Here is a 21,572-nt window from a genome sequence, read left to right on the forward strand (position 1 = left end):
AAGACCACCTACAGGTCTTGTTTTTTTGGAGAGTCTTACAATTTTTTAGTTTATTTTAATAAATACTACTTCATTATGTAGTCAAAGAGATTTGGAGAGTTTATCGTGTATCTTTTTTGCTTTACATAATTTTTAATTTAAAATTTTATGGAATTATAAACCCTCCCAATCAAATTAATTCCACTTACCCTTTTCGGCGACTATTACTCATACGAGTATGTTGTTTGGTGTTGAAGTTATTTTGGTTACCATTAGCGTGTGGTAATGTAAGATCTACGCCTCTACGATTAAACGTCACATCATCATCATCAGCAGGAGTAGTTGGTGGAACGTCATCATCATCATCCTCATCATCATCATCACCACCATCGCCATCATGTGAATCAATCAACTCGGACGGCATCCTTGAACTGAAGTTAATTGGGGTGGTTCTGGTGGTGGTGGTGCTGATGCAACCATCATCATTTTCGGAAGCAGCATCGCCACCACAAATGGAGTTGCTGTTGATGGGGGAGTAGGCACTCGTAATGTTGACGTTGATACCATTCTCGGTGTCGTTGTCATTTCGACTACAATTCATTGTCATAGTTGACGCTGCCGCCACCGCCATTGTCGGCATTGCCGTAGTCGTCGTCGTCGTCGTCATCGTGGTTCTTGTTGAAGCTTCCAGATCTGATGATTTCAATTGCTTTGGATAGATGATGGAGGAGGCATCTCCTAAGGGTTCCTGCGACAACAAATGCAATTGCTCTGTCCCGGTTACAGGTGGTTGGCTACTACTATCCAGCTTTTCTGCCCTGAGTAATCCATCGTCTGGCATTGATGATGGTGATGTTGACAATGATGCTGATGAAAACGGCCTCAGACGCGTTAGTCCTTGGGGAGAAATGGGCGATCCTTTGATGCTGATGCTGATGTTCTTTTCTGAATTCAACGCATCATCAGATGATGCTGATGCTGATGGGGTGATGGTTCCGGCGGCGATAGCTTCATTTGGTGATGAACTCCTGTCTGATGGTGGAAGGATAATCCTTTTATCGTTTTCAACTAAAACCAACAATGATGACGACGACGACGATGCTATCGTCTCGGTTGGAGGACTTTGTGGTGATGGTAATGGTGTTGTTGATGATTGTGATGCATTTGCATTTGTATCTTGTTGTCCTGCTTCATCAAGAGTTTCTTGATCTGAAAATAAATAAAAGGAAGAAAAAACAAAAATGAGTAATGGGCTCAGTTAGCTTAGTGTTATATTTCATAAGCAAAAAATAAAGAAAAGAAAAGCAGAATATTGCGCGCAGGCGTATATTCTCCAAAGTCTTCTTGCAGACAGATTTCACAGGACAAAAATACATATATTCAACGAATCAAATTGAAAGATGTCAGTTATTAATGTGATCGCATTTGGAGCGTTAATGGTCAATTCAACATGTGACAGATGTGCGTAATTCATTTGGCAATGTTTGCTGGCTGCGAGCGAGAACACTCTCGAAATGAGATTCACGGAGATTTTATGCGGACAAACCATCCATCCGTCTGTATACTTTGCCTTCTAGCCAGATGGCTGAGGAACATTTTGTATGTCTGCGTGTCCGTTTTTTTGGCTTTCTGCAAAGATATTTGCGTGAGCGGATGCATTTATCAAAGCAATCTACCCGCAGTGAAAGGAGATTTAAAACTCTGGTAAGATTTTTTTGATTTAAAAATTGATTATAGGGTGAATTGGAAATGTTTAATTTTTTTTAGGTTGGTATTGGTAATACAAAAGTTTTGACCAAGTTTTTAGAGATTTGAATTTGTGTGATTTTTTTGATACCACTATTTAAACAGATTAGCCAAATATTGTCAAGACTGGAAAGTTTGACCCCAAGTTAAGCTAAGAAATAAATATTGGTAATCGTTTTGTCTTTAAACATTTGTAACTTTTTTTGCAGGTGTCGTACAGATATGGTTGATGCATATTATTTAAGGTGAAATAATAAGCTTTCAGATAATATAAAATTTATTATAGGTTTTCATGTAAAAATATTGACAAAATGATGTGTAAAAGAAAAAAGTTAATTTTTCGCTTTTTTTCATGAAAACACTCTTAAGTTATGGTTTAATTCTTTAGAAGAAGGTAAAAAACAACCAAACTTTTCAAACATTACCCTATTTTAATCAAAAATAATATACACCTACTGGAAACGATTCATTGCCATATTACAATTGCATTTTGTAGGTATAATTTCCGCCCGATAAGCCTCCCAACTCATCATCCTAAAATGTAAGACGATCTCATCTTGCTGAAGAGATCTTTTCGACTAAATCACAGATTTTGCGGTCAAGAGAAGCGCGAAAAAAGGTGGGAACACACCGCAAAGAATTTTTTTTTTTAGCATTTTGACCGATGACGTGTCCAAACATTTCAATGCTGCCTGGAATCATCATCACAGGCGGACTAAGCGCAAGAGTAACTCTTGTGTGAGGGCGTGATTTCGATCGTTTGTCAATGTCTTCTCGGTTCTTTTAGGTATCTTTGCAGAGAAGAAGATTCGAGCGACATGGGTCATCAAAGCTAACGACAACTTGCCTGGTTGTTTTGGTGGAACGTGATTGGGATTGCTTCTGAGGTTTTTTTTTTGTGTAGTCTCTGGCCAGCCGATTTATTGTTCAATAGCCATTTGGGTTGAGTTTAAACCTTTACACAATGACATGGTAAATAGGCTTACAATTTTTATATATATATTTTTTTTTTTTCTAGAAAAAGATCATTTCATGATGGTTGCTCCTGTACCATCGAAAGATACAATGACGATGATGATGATGATGCTTCTCAGAGAAACGAACCAAATTTATTCCAACATCTGCATGTTTGTACTCTGCCCGGCTGCAAGACGCAAGTGCATGCAATTTATGACCCTGTCGAGACAATGCCATATCGGATTTTATATAAACGCTTTTGGACAAAATGAAGTCGCTGGTTGATGCGCGCTGAGTTGGGCCAAGACCAAAAGACAAAGATGGAGGAGGATTGTTGTAAATATAATAATGCGAATGGAAATGTGTTTAAAAAAGGTTTTCACTAAAGGTTTCTATATATCGAATATACAGAGGTTGGCTAAGAAGGACATTATTGGTAGTTAGAGTATAACTTTTGGTTGCGTGTAAGACATTGGTTGATATTTTGAAAGTCCAAATAGCTAGAAAACTTAAAAAAAAAAAATACATTTTCAGAGTCAAACTTTTAGCTGTTAAACTTCCCTTCAAAAAAGAGCTCTATTTTTTTTTTCCTCAAGCTCGAATAAAATAATAATATTCTCACCTTGAATATTGAATATTTTTGTTTAAAAAGCTTATCAATTTTATTTCTGTAAAATTTTCTTGGGTTTAATAATGAAAATCCAGATTTCGAAAAACTGCAATTTTGATTTCCTAAGCATTGGAGACTTTTTTAAAATAAGTTTATTGTTTTTCACTTTTTTTTAAGAACTTATTTAAAAACAACTTATGAGTCAATCAATTAATCAAGCATCTTAAAATTATATTTTTACATTTTTGGAGAGTTGACAATTTGAAGTATGTAGCTTAAAAAATAAATCACAACGATTTTCTAATAATGATACAATAAATTGGACATAACAGATTTTATGCTAACAGAGCTCTGGAGAATTTTAATTTTTTGTTTTTAAGGTACTTTTTTTTAACTAGTCTTTTAAACAACGGATTTTTTATACTCAAACTTTTGGAGACTTAAAGTACATAGTAAGTACGATATTTTACAGTACGACAAAAAAAGCATATTATAAGAGTTTTGAAAGCCACAATTGTATATAAAGAGGGTTTTGGATTTTGGAGAGTTTAGCAATACGTGTCTTTTTTGATTTGACGAACTTTGGAGTTCTCAAACTAATTATTTATCATTAGAGGTTTTAAGAACCTTTCGAACCAGATTTCGAATTTTTTAATTTGTAAAAGAGAAATACAGATTTTAAATACAGCCATATTCATTAATAAACACAGATTACACACTTTTGGAGACTTTTACTTCAAGCAAAAGGTGAATACAGAAATGTTAATAATATGTAGGTAAATACTTCTTCTTAAAGAAAAAAAAAAAAAAACTCAGAATATCAGTTTACAAAGTCTTGGAGAGTTTTGAAATCTTCACCAATTTTGGAATTAAAAGTAAGGATACATCAAATCAGACCTTCTTAAGAATGCAGCTTTGTTAAAATTAAGACTGCTTATATTAATAACTGATTTTGAATGAAAGCCTGTTCTCCGACTCCTAGCTATAATGATGTCTAATATGTGGGGTTTCAAAAATGAGCTAAAATTCCTAGTTCCATCTCGTCCTATCTATGGTTATCATTTTAAATTTGAAACATCAAGTGTATATCCAATCGATTAGCCAATAAAGTCGATTTAATAATCTAGAACAGTTTCAAATCGTCCAACAACAAAGGAAAAGGGAGAGGGAGCGAGATTAAGATAAAGAAAAGAGATCTTAATCTTTTCACTTCACTTATTTCTTCCACAAATCACCTAAAAACTTATTGGTGCAGTGCACCCGGCTTCCAATGATCTCCAAACATATAAATTGCTATATACCCAAATTTAAAATATCTCTTACCCCCATCTATGGAATACTAGTAGGTACGTAAGCAGCTACCGAGTTCATGGCTATATCCAGGTTATACCTATTATCTAGAAGCAAGATAAAACAAACAATGAAGTGCACTAAAAAAAAATCGGACAGTACTGTCTCTTTGACCATAAATAGAGGCCAAAGAAAATCGTAACATATTCCATAAATGCATTATGCAGAAAAGACCAATTCCAAACTAAAACCATAGAGGTTTTTCATAGAGTAACTTCTTACTCGTTTATAAATGTTGGTCCATTTTGTGGTCAAGTGAATACATAGTAACAACAAGGTTTTTTTTTAGGATTTTGAATTGAAACTCTCGCACTATTATTGAGCTACTATACGGCAATGTCCACCTGAGTCTTGAAGTTTGAATAAATTTTCATATCAACGACTTTTTTTCCTGTCGAGGTTTTTGTGCGGACATGTCACGATTTTTATGCCACAAAAATGATGTAAGAATGAAAATCTTGGCAAAACAGGGTAGAGGCTGGAGGTTTTTGTATGTTGGTAACCGCATTATAACCAAAAACAGGTACTTTGTTACCAATTTATTCCATTTTTTTCTTTCTTCCATGTTAGGGCTATAAAACTTGATTTTTATTGATTGGATAGAATCAGTCATAGAGCTTTGAATCAGTCTGTTCTTTCACTATGCAGAAAACTGTTATGATCGGTCTTCAACGTAGCTGCTTACTGGTCTTCAATCTTTTTATATTTCTTATACAATGATTAATATGAAGCGATCAAGTGAACATGGAGAACAGTAAAAATGCTCTATACTCTTAAAGATTTCAATGCTTTTATAAACAAAACTGCTCTCTGTTCTGCTATTCCATAATTTTCAATTACATATATTCTAAATCCCAAAGAAATCTAAGTATAAATTTGCAGTTTTAACTGCTATTTAAAGAGTGATTAAATAGCAGCTATTAATAGTTGCTCATTGTATATGCTATTCGCTGCTATCACTGCTCTTTAAAATCGCTCTCTTTCAAACCATAAATCACTAATTCTTAAAAGGTCAAAAATATTTTAAGGCTTGAATTGGAATAAGTTCTAAATTTAAGATCATTGCATTTTTATTCTTTTAAAAATCTTTTTAATGTAATGACAATTAATTAGTTGCAAGTCGTGTTTGTATAGATTACCAATTCTCAGTCAAAACTGCTAATTTCTCAAAAAAATAAAAAAAAGTCTTATAAAATTGTATCAAGACCAAAGAATTCACAAAATCAAAAAGAATGACAAAAAAAAAAGTAAAGATCAAATAGTTCAACTACAGCGAAACAATTAATAGTTTCATCCTTGTGTCGTCTATACTTCTTAAAATCTTCCAACAACTGTCGACTTTGTCATTATTTCTTCTTCGTTTTTTTTTTTTTTATTTTCTTATTGTCATTGAAAATTGAATCACGAATGAGTGGTTCAGTCTTTGGTCAGGTACTTGTCACCACTGCAATATCAACCACCATCATACCATCACGACACAACTTTACCACCATCATTTCCCAGATATTTCGTCCTTTCGAAAAACTATAGAATCAAAAAAAAAAAAAAAAAATCCTTATCCTTAAAAAAGAATGCTTTGTCAAAGAAAACTAAAAATTAACGGAGCAAGAGAACATCAAATGAGATGTCCGCTGCGTCGCTCTACCCCGTTCTCTCTAGGATTTTTCTTAATTTTTGATAGAATTCCATGCTGAGTCAAGAGTCATAACACATATACCTACACACACACACACATTGTGACTTACAAATAAGACGCCAAGGATTCTACTACGACAAGAAGAAGAAAAAGGAGCTGTAGCTGTAGCAATCAGAGAAGTTTTCAATTTTATAAGAAGAACTCGAAGGACAATCAGTTGCACTCTCTGTCGAACAAAACACGTGATGTTGGTGATGAGTTTAATTTTTTTTTTTTGTCTTTCATTTTTTTTTATTTTTCTTGGCCTTAATTCGTAGTTTTATCAAAAGAATTTTTGTGGGTTTGAGTTTTGATGTTTCCTTTCATTGACATTTTGTCTCAGAAAGGATACAACCAATGCAAACAAAGTCGTTGTCGAAAAATGGTAAAATACAATCACAATTGAGGAATTTCTTAACGATTAGTTGTCATTGTGACGTTGTAGGTATGTGGTTGTCGTATTGATAGTGGCAAAAAAAGTAAAAAAAAAAAAAATACAAGCAAATCCCACAAAAACCCACAAACGAAGTATAGCTCAGGGCAATTAGTCAAAATATGGGCATGAAATCGCATTTTTCGCGGGACAAAATTTTTTTCATGGAATGTGTTCGGGTGGTTGTCCTTATCATAAAAGTCAATTTGTTGGGAAAATTGGAGGTTGGGAACAGCCGCCATCTTGGAAAAGAGATTGGTAGCGTTTTTATTGAATAGCTCCATTGTTATTCATTTTAACAGAAAATGACAAAGGTAGGACTTATTAACAATAAAATTATCTAAACAATGATATACAAAACAATTCCGTGAGTTGATTAAATAAAATTTTATAGTTGGTCAAAGTGCGGGTTTGTTTCGCAAGGTTGGGACAAAATGACATTTTTTCATATATCTGACGAACTTTTGATTTGTTTGGATAATTCTTCAAGAATGAATTATATTACTTATAATTACCTATAAAATGAGCCCACAATCGTTATTGTAACCATCGTATTGTAGAAGTAATCTAACTCCGAAACTCTCCATGTACTAGTCAAAAGTGAGAAAAAAGCTAGTTTTTTGCTAGTAGGCCGAGAAAATTTTAGGAGTAGAGGTATAACCAAAATATAAGTACGCAGTTTTGCTGCCATACTCGTGTTAATGTCGATTTCAAAGGTCTGACAACTCTAATTTTGGGCTTTATACGGTTTTTGGGGGGTTAAATAACGTAAGTTTTCCAGTTAACGTGAATGGGCTAAATTTATACTATTTGAAATTATAAATATACAAGCTGATGCTCTATTATTTTTCCTAAATCTGGACACCTTAATCTCGGCTATGGGGTTAATAGAACTCACGATGTAAGGTTTTTTAACTAACCATATCAGGCTTTTCAATTCAAATAAACAAACAAAAATCGAAACAAAAAAGCCTCTAAAACATAATCGTATAAACGGCTTATATCTTGAGTTCTATTGGTCACATCCTCAAGATTGGGGTGTCTAGATTTAGGAAAAATAATAGGGAATCAGCTTGTATATTTATAATTTCAAATAGTATAAATTTAGCCCATTCACGTTAACTAGAAACCTTACGTTATTTAACCCCCCAAAAACCGTATAAAGCCCAAAATTAGAGTTGTCTGACCTTTGAAATCGACATTAACACGAGTATGGCAACAAAACTGCGTACTTATATTTTGGTTATACCTCTACTCCCAAAATTTTCTCGGCCTACTAGCAAAAAACTAGCTTTTTTCTCACTTTTGACTAGTACATGGAGAGTTTCGGAGTTAGATTACTTCTACAATACGATGGTTACAATAACGATTGTGGGCTCATTTTATAGGTAATTATAAGTACTATAATTCATTCTTGAAGAATTATCCAAACAAATCAAAAGTTCGTCAGATATATGAAAAAATGTCATTTTGTCCCAACCTTGCGAAACAAACCCGCACTTTGACCAACTATAAAATTTTATTTAATCAACTCACGGAATTGTTTTGTATATCATTGTTTAGATAATTTTATTGTTAATAAGTCCTACCTTTGTCATTTTCTGTTAAAATGAATAACAATGGAGCTATTCAATAAAAACGCTACCAATCTCTTTTCCAAGATGGCGGCTGTTCCCAACCTCCAATTTTCCCAACAAATTGACTTTTATGATAAGGACAACCACCCGAACACATTCCATGAAAAAAATTTTGTCCCGCGAAAAATGCGATTTAAATTACTAATTTCCCTGGGCTAGTAGAAAAATGTCTCATAAAATTGTTTAAATTGAACCATCTTGCAATTTCCTTTTATTTTTATTATTTTTTATTGGCCTGAAGAAGTTTTACTGAATTTTAATTTTGATTTGCAATTTGACAGAAATTTGATTATATTGTTAAGTTTTTTAAGATTATGTTCTTGTAAAATAATATATGGGATGAAATGTCTAAAAAAAATAACCATAAATGAAAGGGTGTTTCTTTTTTAAATAAAAGATGAAATTCTGAATTTTTACGAAAAAAACAAAACAAAATGGCAAAAATGATAGATACCCGAATGAAAATTAGTAAAATTACCAGAGAAAACAAGAATCTAAAGCAGTATTTTAATATAATTTGGATGAAAGAGTGTTTTTTTTTTTGAGAAAGTATGAAAAATCCGCTCTAAGTAAAAAACAAAATCAATTGTTTATGTACATGAATGGTACCCTTACGAATCTAATTATGTTGTTTTTGCCAAGAGAATTTCAAATTAAGTGTAAATGTAATGCATGTAAATGACTATATATTTTTTATATGTTAAAGGGTGTTATTTTTTATTTTAAGAAAATGTTGCTTTTTTTACAAAAAAAAAACTAAATATGAAAAATGATACCCTATTCAAATCTAGCCACAATGTTACATTTGGAATTGGAAATAAGAATCTAAATTCTTAGTGTATATAATGGATGAAAGGGTGTTTTTTTTTTTTTGCTAAAAATAATGATGATGGGGGACCAAAATCGAATTTGGTAATAATCCTTGTATTGCAATATAAATTTATATAAAAAAGTAATAACATTAGATTTTGGGTAAGAACTTCTAGTTTAAAGACATCATAAAATTATTTTTGTGGGAACCAAAAATAAAATGACCTTTTAGGTGAAAGGGTGTTTTTTTTGTGAAGAAAACATAATTAAATGCCAAAAATTAGTTTAAAAAATTTTACACGATTAAAATTTAGTAATAATATTGGATATGACTTGGAACCTTAAAAAATATGGAAATAAATAGTGTTCCAAAATTCAAAAGAATCGGTGCAGTTGTTTTGAAGTTATCAAAATACTCATAACTTTGTCAATTTGGCTCCAAAAAACCTACAATTTGAGCACAAGATTTCTGAGATACAAAAAAAAAATTTTAATGCAAATAAAAAGAACTGGGTTTCCCGAGAAAAAAGTAGGTATGTTTCAGTTTTTTTTTTTAATTCTTTGGAACTTTAATATTTATTAGAATGTAGTACCTACCTAGTAAACTACCAGGTGATTAAATAGAATGGTATAAATATGTCCATAATATTGCAAAATTGTATACAAAATGAATTAAAAAACGAAACATTTTTTTTTCTAAAATTCATCTTTAAAACTTAGGTAATTTCTCAAAAACTATTTAATGAAACAACTTGAGTCAAAAAATAAAATAAAGAATAAATTACTAACTTTAAGAACAGTTATAACACAGGATTGTACGTGCATTTTATGATTTTAAATATTTTTTTCTCCCGGCTAATCGGGAGGTAAGTGGGTAAGCACTTAAGTGACTGTACCAATATAATAACTTATAACTTTTTGAAGTGAAAACTTCTTTAGTATCGTAGTGATTTGAAACAAGATGAAACGAAAACGCGACACGACTTCAACTTGTTATAACTTTTTTGTTATAATAGATAGATGAATGAAATTTGTACTGTAGATAGGTAATTAAATAAATTATAATTGTACAAAATTTCAATTAATTTCATATTCAAAATTCGGAGATAACGGTAAAAAGATGTTCTTTTCCAATACACGTTATATCTTTTGATCTAGTGCACATACAAATTTGGTTTAACTTTAATACGCATGCTGATAACATAACCTTTTATTTAATATATCACACATAACGTTACGTGCTCTACAAGTTACACAATCGAAAATTGAAATTTAAAAATACCTCAAAACACCTATGGAGATCTGTTGGCGATGACCAGCTACCAGTGTAGGAAGTACCGTAATCTCAGTCTGGAAATTCGACATGGTTGACTTTAAAAAATTCTAACTTCTCTTCTAGACATCTTTGATATAAGATTTATCCATCATTATACAAGGTGAAACATAGCTCTTTTTGTAGATGTCTCATACAACTGTTCGATATATATATTTTGAGCTAAGCCAATAAGCTTTCAGATGGTGTAAAAATTTGTATAGGTTGTTAGGGAAAAAAATGGATTTAATAGTGTAAGAAGATAAAAATACGTGTTTTTTCGCTTTTTTTTTAAGGAAATTGATCGAGTTCAAAAAATTCTAGCTCTTTTTGTAGATGTCTCATAGACTTGATCGGTATATATATTTTGAGCTAAGACAATAAGCTTTCAGATGATATAAAATTTATCTAGGTTGTCATATAAAAAACATGGATTTGAAGGTGAATAAAAATAGGTAGATTTTTTCTATATTTTTTTTTTTGCAAGAAAAATGATTTTTTAAGGTTTCACTTCTACCACGTGTAAATTGCACACATGATTTTTTTTTTATCATTTAGTACCTATTTGATGTGGAAAATGTGCCCAAATATTTTTGGCCAGGTTTTAGACCAAAATACCGCACTGTGCGTCGTTAAAATTCGCTGCTTGTCAGTCAGGTATGATACTTCACTTTATTTCTAACTGTTATTGCTGATTTTTTTGTAAATCCGTCCCTTGTGCCCTCCCCCCCCCAGAAAAAAATCCTGGATCCGCCCTTGTATGAGATTAATACAACTATTTTGGATCAGAGGGTGTTTTTTTTTAGGAAGAGAATTAGGAAGATTTTAACTGAATTTTTATTTGGAGGTATTTATTGTAAAAAAAAAAAGTTTTTAAGGGCTATTCATTTGTTCTTGCATTCATTATATAGCTATTTAAGCTTATGACAATTCAAATAAAATATGCTTCACTTAATTTATAGTTAAATAAACTCTTTTTTAGTTACAAAATAAAACTATAGCAATGAAATGGCTTCATACTAAAAAATCTTTTTCTTCATACTTTTTGGTCCTTCAACAATGTTCAATCCTAACAAGTCGTGCACACACACACATGTCCTCGTGTATTGTATCCTTCAGTTAGTCGTTCGATTCTCTTTATCGATAAACAACACAATGATAATGGTCACTGATGACTTAAAGAATGGAAATCAATTAGCCAATTGCATTGACATTCTATATCGAGGGGACGAGGTTAAAGAAAAAAAAAAAAAAAGAAAAACCTCCCCACATTCCCTTAAATCCCAATTTCTAAATAAATATAGAAAAAAAAACTACGTTCCATATGTGATGGTTTCTATATGGATGTCTGTATTGTGTTATAAAACATAGTGACAATGAAAACTCTCTTGTCTCTTTCGTCTATCTTTTTCTTGGATTTTTTTTTAGTTTTTCAAATTTCCACTTCAATCCAGATTTTAACTGATTTCCAAGAGGACAAGTGCCCAGAACCAAAGAAGAAGTAGAAAGTAGGGGGTAGTGGTGGGTATTTGAAGCGCCACATTCGGCACTGGTAATGTCATTGTTGAAAACCGCACAGAGTTGCCATCATTCGTAAATATTTTGGAAAGTTAAAAGAAAAAACTCCTATAACAAATTTACTGTTATAACGACTTTATTCCTATAATGACTCTACTTCTTTAACGACTCTAGTCAAGAAGGTTCTTATGAGAAACATTTATACATTTTTTTTTTAAGAATTTTGTAATGGCAACTCTGTTCATCTCCTCCCGCTCTCATCCCCTTTTCACCCTTTCTCTTGTTTAAAGAAATCAACTCCTACTTCTTCTGCTGCTTGTCCTCTGTCCAAATGGGACAGACATGGACAAGACATTACCGCGAACTAAACAAGACTGGCGTATAAGAGGTTTTATAGTTGTATGAGGGAGAGTGGTTGGGAGTGAGAATACCAAGCAAAAGCATTCAGGATAAGAACCAGAGAGAGATAACGGAAAATGAAACGAAACTCCCTTTGAGGCTAATTAGTGCGGTCACAGTTGTTTTTTTTTTTCCTTCCTAATTTTTTTTGTTTTTTTTTTTTTATAATTAAAGACAAGAAATGTGAATGTCAAGAACAAAAGATTTTGCAAAAGACGAAAAGGCGAGATAGGCAAGGCTCTGGCTTGGGCTATATAGCATCAGGACCCTGGAATCAGAACCAAGAAGGACATTTTGAAGATTCTATAAAGCGAATAAAACACTAAGGATAACACAATGGTCAGCAAAGCGAGAATCGAAAACGTGATTTGACATCTCTCTTCCAAGTGGTAGCGGTGGATGGTGGTCCTAACGGGGTAAAGACTTCAAGAAGAGATAGGTGGGGTGGTGGTATGTCCTTTTGCCTTGTTAGATCTCTATTATTATGTCAGTCGCCAAAAAAAAAAAAAATGCCAAAAAAAGGATTCTTCTTAACTTTGAGGTTTCGAGAGGACATAGAAATTAACGTCGACAGGATTCAGTCAACGTAGGATATGTAGTTGAGAGAAGTTGGAGTAAGAGAGAGAGAGAGGTAGAAGTTAAACAAAAAGGGTTAATTCCCAAACCGATTGAGCGATACGTTGGATTCCTGCCCCCAAGGGAATCGTCATGCTTATGGACAATGATGATGATGATGGTGATGATGATGATGGACAAAATAATAAGCTAGTCTTCTATATATCCTTTCCATTCAATCTCATGGAACTTACAGCATATATTTACTGGACCCCTTTTTCCATATATTTATACAACACACTCGTATAATCAATGCATGCAGAATCCTTTTGGGGGCATTGAAGGTGAATTAAGATTAATGCCAAAGGATTGCTATATATATTTTTTTTTTTAGTGAAAAATTTCAAAAGAATGACACAACACTTACGCAGCTAGCCGATGAGGTTTTTTTTCGGATCAGAAATGATGATACACCTTCGAGTGATATGTCCTTAAAAGAAATGGATGAAAATCCATAAGGACAAACTAACATATGAAAAAAAAAAAAAAATAAAGGATTTACCACATGAGGTGGTTTGGAAATCATAGTGAGTCTTCTTTTTACTACCTTAACCTTTTTTGATGGAATATCCATGTGAATTAAGAACAAAGCATACCCTTGAGAGTAATTTTATATCCTTTTTTTCTTCTCATTCCTCAAATATATATATAACACATATAGTTTTGAAATGTTTGTTTTGTGTTGGAATAAAAAAATAGGATGCGGGAAGCAATATTTATAGGTTTGGTAAGAAAAAACTTGAAGAGTCATGAATTTCGAAAGAAAAAAAAAAAAAATAGGAATATAAGTTTTGGGAATTTGGGGAGCTTTGTTAAGAGGCCGAGAAACCTTTAAACTAAAATGACACTGAAAAACCATATATTGGGCATCAGCACGACAAGACTTAGAATTAAATTCTTTTATTGTGGGCTTAAAGTCAATTTTATTCAATTTTTATATATTATATTTTTTGGCGCAACGTTTCAGGGATGGTTATCCCCTTCAATAAAAGAATTTATTTATATAAGAAAAGTCACCAAATTTGTTAAAGGACTTAGAATTATTCAGGTAAAATGGGATTTGCAGATTGCTGAACTACGACGAACGTTGTGATTTTTGGGTTCAAGAACTGTGAGAACTGAATTAACTTAGAAGGAACAGGAAATAACATGACCAGAAAAATCACAATCTTACCCAGGCTCAGATTTTGTGGATAAACAGAATATCGTGATAATTTTATTTTACTCGAAAAAAAAAAAAAATTAAACTATCGAGTAATTCGTATAAATTTATGTTTGGAAAAAAATTATTAAATATTTAAACTTGTTGCATAATTAAAAATATTACCCTTTTTTGGTCAAAGTTTTTTCTGGAATATTATTTTGACTCCTATTTTCGAGGAGTCAACGACACCGTTTTCTTGATTTTTGACCCCGTCTTGTAAACGAATTAGGGCGATTTTATTCACGCTTATTTGAATACATCTTTAGGAATTTTTTTTTTCAACTTAGAATTCGTTTATATTCACTCAAAGTAGGTTTTTAACTTGTGATTTTAAAATCTAGAGTCTATCAACTTTGAATTTTAATCAAATCCGGAAAGTTGAAATTTTTGTTTAAATTGGAAAAAGTTGGTTTGGCAGGTATGAAGCATAATATTATAAAATAATACATACATAATAACACTGGTCTGCAAAATTTAACTTTTTTTTTCTCCTTCAAATAATTTTTTGATATTATGAAAGATTAGGCTTTCCTGAATCTAAATCTGGTTTCAGAAAAATTCTATCAGGTACCATTTTTGTAAAAATGATTTTTAAAAAATGTGGGTAGTTTCTAAAAAATCAACCTTTTAGATTTATTTGAACTCGTGCTAAATTAAAACTATTTGTAGCATTGAGCTCAAATTTGGAGGACTTATTCCTCGTAATATATTGACACCAAATATGTCCTTTTACATTAATGTTTACTCATATTTTAAAATACTGATTTATAAAAAAAAGCAGAAATATCGAAATCCTTTACTTTTTAGTAAATCCAACATGAACAAAAACACCTTAATTAAGGAAAATGTAAAATATCAACGCCCAATATATTTAAAAAGTCTAATATGTAAAGAAAACCATAATAAAATACATTAAACAAAATTTTTACGTGTTTTGTAATTTTATATATATACTATTTATCTATTTAGAAATATCTTATTTGTAATAAACCATTCGATAAACTGCCTTGTAAAGCTTCAGATTTGTTTCTCCTAAAACAAAAATTATACTTTTCTTATAGTTTTTGATGTGCTGAGTTAGAATCCGAAGTCAAAAAAATTCTATCACGTGAGGATTTTAAGATATTAGCATTAAAGTATCACAAAATAAAGTTTTTTCTTAGAAAATCTCAATAAAAACTACTATATTTCACAAACCAGAGCTGACCGAAATTTTTTGAGTTCGGATTCAAAATCAGCACACTAAAGTCCATTAGAAAAGTATATTTTTTTTTCTAGGGAGAAAGTTATATTAATTTTTAGAGATCAGTTTTTTTTATGATAAGATATGCCAAACCTACTAAACTTACTTAAATAAAGATATCTCGGAGAAGAAAAGAGATATTGAGAAGATTGAAACTGAATTTGAAAGAAAAAAATAAGTTCTTTTATAAACCGTAACAATTTTAATTGAAAAATATTACATTATGCTAAAATATTTCTTCGAAAACAGCAAAAAAATGAGTTTTTGAGATTTTCTAACGGGAATATCTAAAAAACGTGACGTGCTAGATCAATTCTGACTTCGGATTCGGAATCAGCATACAAAAATCCTTTGGAAAAGTATAGTTTTTTTTACAGTTTTTTCGTATGTTTCCATACTTTGCAGTGACTGCTTTTTGTTCCGTCAATTCCATTATAATCTTTCTAATCACTTTCCTACTTTCGTATATGCAAACGAATTGTTGCTATGCTTAAGACTATGGAGAAAAACATGAAAGAGCCGAACAACAACAATCATACTTGAAGGAGCTAGTAAAAATGCTAAGTCTATTCATTTGCATGTTGATAAACTAAGAAAACCTGCAATTGGGTGAGGCTAATCACGTGGGTTAGGTAGCGCAGTGCGTAGTGTACTGGCTTCTGAACTCGCTTGGTCTAGGTTCAATACTCAAGTGTGACGGAAGAAGTTTTTCAAATCAAATGAAAAAATTACTAGACCAAGCACCACACACAAAATGGAATAAAAGGAGTCTGATGATCGGATTGGCATCCGTGAAACAGTACTGTAACTCTAGCCATAAAACACTTGGTGGTAGCACCTTCAAGATGTTGTTGTTGTTCAAAGATTATAAAAGTATAGTTTTATTCAAAGGAGGATTTTCTTGCAGACCAGTGTAATCAGGGTTGTAAAAATATCAATATAAAAAATGCTTTAAATGCATTAAAAAAAATATTTGTTGCAATAAAAAATTGCATTAAAAAAAAAACTATTTGTACCAACTGAAAAAAAATGCAAATAAATATTTTGCATTAAAAAAATGTTATTGCAAATACAAAAATTTTCTGCATTGGAAAAAAAAGTCAATGAAAATATGTGTGCATTGAATATTTTTTTTAAATATTCGTCGAATTCCATCCAATTTTGACTTTTTGGTCGTCAAACATTAGGTTAAATATTATAGTTGAAATATTTAATGTAAGTTCAAATAGTCCAAGTTGTAAGAAATATTGGACGAATATTAAAAATAATGCACATATTTTGCATTGATTTTTTTTTTTTTCAAATCCTGAAAATTTTTTATTTGCAATAACATTTTTTTATGCAAAGTACATATTTTTAGTTGTTGCAATAAATATTTTTTTAATGCAAATATAATTCAGCTGCTATAATTTTTTTCAGTTACAGTAAAATTTTTTGAAAATAAATTTTTTTTTCAAAAAAAAGCTACCACTTTTGTTTTAATTCAATTCAATTCTACAGAAAAAAATTTGTTAATTTGTAAGTGATTTTACAATTTTTAATGACAATTTTAAATAATAATATATGAAATAAATAAATCGTCATTGGATCGTATCGTGCGAATGCAACAAAAACTGGTCAATTTTGTTTTGCATCAATTTCTGGCTTCAAATTTTGAATTTGATTTATTTAATTATTTAAATTTCTTTAGATGATAAGGAATTATTGTAAAACTAAGAAATATTCAGCTGAAAACTTTACAAATTTTATGCCTTAAGTCTGTCTGATTCATCATTCATGTGATAAACAAAAACGATAGACACCATCCAAAATTTAAGTTTTTACCCTTTAAAAGTCACATTTTCAAGTCACAGTACCTCACATGAAGGTAAAAATTACAATACTTGTTACTTAATGGACAATTCTAAAGTATCTCAACCAAAAAAAACACAACAAAAACACCTAGACAGAGTAGTTTTGCTTTTAAATTTAACGAAATGCATCAACCACAAAACCATCATCATCATCGTTATCACCAAACATCATCATCATCATCAGTAGCATCAACTAACCCTAAAAAAATTGTGTAGACGCCATTTTGTAGACAGACAAGCACACATCACATCAAAATATTTTATTTCCAAACGAAAGGAAAGCCATTTTCAAGTTTTAAGTGCGAAAAAGCCGTTATACCTTACCTACCTAAACTTTATACTGGTTTCGTTTGGTTTGTTCGTTATAGATACTTTACACAAGAACGTATACCTGCATAGATAGAAAATAGCACCATTGACCATTATTTTTAACGGTTATTTTCGTCGAGTAATTACAGTTGAAACCATAAAATAAAATGTGATTGTGCAAGATGAAGGAGTTGGAATAAAAGGATATATGGAGAGGAAGTAAATGAAAGAAGAGATGAGTATTTCGTCCTTTTTGATGGTCATCTCTATGTCCGGTATACATCTATGTATCTACATCTATCTCCGACAAAATAAGGAGTTAAGATTATTTGGGTTTAACCCGTGAGGTTGTTTTATATTATTTGTTTTTTTGGTTTTTCTGAGAGTGATTAAGTAAATTGTTAAAACTCATCGAAAGGTTTTTTTTTTAAAAGATTTTTGGGTGAATTTTAGAATATTTTTTAATGGTCATGATTATCCATTATTTGAATTTATTTTTAAAGAAATTTTGGAGTACCATTTTCCAAAATCGTCCTTTCCAACAAACATCTTAATTTGTTCAAAAATCCTAGAAAATAAAATTCATATAAACGAATCAAGGAAATAAATTCATCCCTGTTTTGTACCAAAATTTAACCAAATTAGTTAAGAAAATTCCTTAAAATTTAATTCATCAAAGAAATAAAATCTTCAAAAACACCATATCTCCTCTTACTCTCCAATAAAAAGGATTAGAAACAGAAGGAAGTTAAGAAAAAAAAAAAAACACCAACAACAATTATGCGGAAGTAAAAGATGCTGAAATAGCGCTGAGAGCTGCGGAAAAACCGTATGTTTGCCGTTGGCGACAACTTTTCGCGATCTTCTTTCTCAGCTCTGTCTTTTTTACTCTCTCTCTATGCTTTCCAACACCATGAAGAAGAAACTGATTTGAGATGAAGGAAATTTGCTTGTAATCTCGTAATTAAAATCATCCCCTTTGGCTAATTAAAAAATCCTTAAAGTTTTTTACATTCGGCTTCTTTTGTTCGAGTAAAGATGTGTTATATAGCTAAAAATATATAGAAAATATAGGTAGAGGTATTGGAATGAGTAATCTAGCAGGCTGCAAGTCTTTTTCTCTGGTGGCAAGGCGTGAGTAAAATGTTCATATATTTTTTTTTTATAAATTGTGTATTAAGTTGGCTTTTGGCGAAGGTACAATTTCTATCTTTTACGCATACAGAATAAGTAAAATTTTTTTTTTTTTTAAAGAAAAGATAGATGTACCTTCTTCCTTCCATATCCCACATTATTTGGATGAAAAGATGAGTTTAAGAAGAAAAGAAAGGAAGTTTCAGCGATGATTTCTTAATTGTTAGCGAAATGAAGGAATCACTTCTATTTTTTTTTGCATTTTTGCTAAGAAATTTCTATGGTAGAAGAATTTGAAGTCGTTTTTTTTCTTCTCGTTCATAATACAGAATAATTAGAGGTGTGAAAGATGTAAGTAAGTATTTCTTTTCACTTTTCAGTTTTATCAAGAAGTAATTTTTTTTTTCATGTTTGCATTTTGTTATTTTTAATATTTATTAAGCCATTAGAGATAATAAATTCTAGAAACCTGCATTTCTATTTATTGTGATCTCAAAACATAACCTAACTGCATTATTATTTCTCACAAATTTCAAAAGAAAGAAAATATAAAAATAGCAATTTAGGTTTTTCTATGGAAGAAAAAAAAGTTACGCATACGCCACAGTGACCCATAATTTTTTTGTTTGTTCTATTCAAATTGATTCACAACTTCTGGCCATATAATCGAAAGAATCATTAACCATTAATTGGTCTTCAAAATTACTTAGTTTACTTAAGATTTACACACTTTCTTATACACTGCGGACAAATGGAATTGGTTCACCTATTTTATGACGGAAAATTAACAAACAATAAAAAAATAAATATAAAATAATTTGTTTTATAATTTAGGGTAAAGAGTGAGGCTTTGCTCCTTCATAAAATGTCTCAGTAAAGAAAATGTATCGCACCCAGTAGAGAAAAAAATATTCACATTGTAAAAATGTCAAAATTTTCAAAGCCGGGATTTTCAACCCCCCATAAAAACATTTCAACTTGAATTTAATTTAAAATTTTTCTGTGGGAACTTACCTAGATTTATTGAGTTTGGGTTCTAATATTTTTTCAAGCATTGGATGCAACAAATTCTCCTATTGAAAATACGTTGATTTTTTGTGATTTCGCTTCATGGGCTTTGACAGTCAGCGTTTCAATTGATTATATTCTTCCAAAAATGCTGGGGTACATCATTTTTGTTCTTCTACTCAATTTCCAACTTAAATTTTTGTATGGCCAGTCTAACACTTTCTATACGAAGTCTGGGTTTATTAAAGTTTGCAATCTTTTCATACATATATACGTTTTTATACTCACAAGAAAAAAAAAGGAACTATTCCTTATCGAACTCTAAAAACGATATAAAAATGTAGGTATGCTTGAATATTTATAATATTTTTTTTTGAAGCTTGAACTTTTGACATTAAATTGAAGGCAAATAGACTTAAATAAATTGAATAGTTTGAAAACAACAACTGAGAAAAACGCTTTTCGAAAATGGAAAAAAAGGGTATAGTACAGGTAAAATAGGCATTTATAAAAAAAAAATTGTTCCACTCATGAAACTTGGCAAAAAGTTTGCTTTTGGGATAAGTCTATAAAAAAAAGTTGGGTGGAAGGACAAGAGCGAGGGGGTGAAGGTCAAAAATATACTAAAAAAAATTGTTTGTTGAATATCATCATATGACACATGTTTTCAAGGTATTTTTTGATGCTGAATCTATTGACATTAAAATAAAGTCAATACGATTGCTCTAAGAAAAGTTATGTCCGATTAAAAACCAGGGTGCTTGTTTTTTGATCTCAACAGGTAAAATATAACCGAAACCCATGTGAAAAACATGCTACACTGACAAAATTTGGGATGAAGGTTTAAGATAAAACAGGGACAAAGGAATTTTAAAGTTTTTGAAAATATTTTGGATGAAAGGGTGTTTTTTTGATAGGTTAAGTTGTGTGTGAGAAAGGTATCATAACAGCTAACTTATATTTTATTTATTTTTAAAACTTGGTGAAATAGTTTTGGTTGGTATAAGAATTAAGAATCTATAAAAAGCAAAAAATTATTTTGAGTGAAAGGGTGTTTTTTTTTTTCAAGAAATGATGAAATTCGGAATTAGTACCACAAAAACTGGGAAAAAATTGTTACACCAATGAAAATTGTAAAAATGTTTCATTTATAACAGAAAGCAAGAACTCAAAAAGTCTATACAAATATTTTAGGTAAAAGGGTGTTTTTTTGGGAAATAGGGAAAAATCCGCGATAAGTCCGATTAAATCAATGGTATAAATGGTACCCTTACGAAATTCATTAAATATGTTCTCTTTCCCATGGGAATTACGAATAATGTAAGTCTATACATGATTTTTATGTGAAAGGGTGTTTTTTTTAGAAGTAAAGAAAATATGATTATATTTGAAAAAGTGTGTATTACTAGAGTAATATTAGTGGTACCCTATTGAAATTTAACAATTATGTTACTTTTAACATAAGAAACAAGAATATAAAGTGTCTATAAAAGTATCATGGTTATTAGGGTGTTTTTTTGAGTGAAAACAAAAATGATAGGCCACCCTAACGAAATTTGGGATAGAAAGCAAGAAAAAAGAGTTTTCATAAAAAAAATTTTGGTGAAAGGATTTTTTTTTCGAAGAGACAGTAAAATCTGTAATTGGTCCCCCTCCCTCTTGTCCACACATTTTTTGTACTTGGTTCTTATCCCAAAAGCAAACTTTTTGCCAAGTTTCATGAGTGGAACAATTTTTTTTTTAATTTATTGATTTTATGTACTATTTTACCTGTACTAGT

At 31.0% G+C, this 21,572-nt stretch overlaps 1 protein-coding gene across 3 annotated transcripts in view; it reads right to left on the bottom strand.

The window, feature by feature from the left end:
• The window catches only part of LOC129919419 (protein tiptop), a 308,853-nt gene that overhangs the window by 30,067 nt on the left and 257,214 nt on the right, over positions 1 to 21,572 (bottom strand). For 2 of the 3 annotated variants that reach the window (XM_056000287.1, XM_056000286.1), the window contains exon 3: positions 189 to 1,188. In XM_056000287.1, coding sequence (XP_055856262.1) covers positions 189 to 1,188 — 1,000 coding nt within the window. Of the gene's footprint in view, positions 1 to 188; positions 1,189 to 19,798; positions 20,171 to 21,572 lie in introns of those variants that run through there. The other variant, XR_008773065.1, reaches the window with a different exon arrangement.

This window comes from Episyrphus balteatus, chromosome 4 (assembly GCF_945859705.1).
Source record: "Episyrphus balteatus chromosome 4, idEpiBalt1.1, whole genome shotgun sequence".
Taxonomy (NCBI): Eukaryota; Metazoa; Arthropoda; class Insecta; order Diptera; family Syrphidae; genus Episyrphus; species Episyrphus balteatus.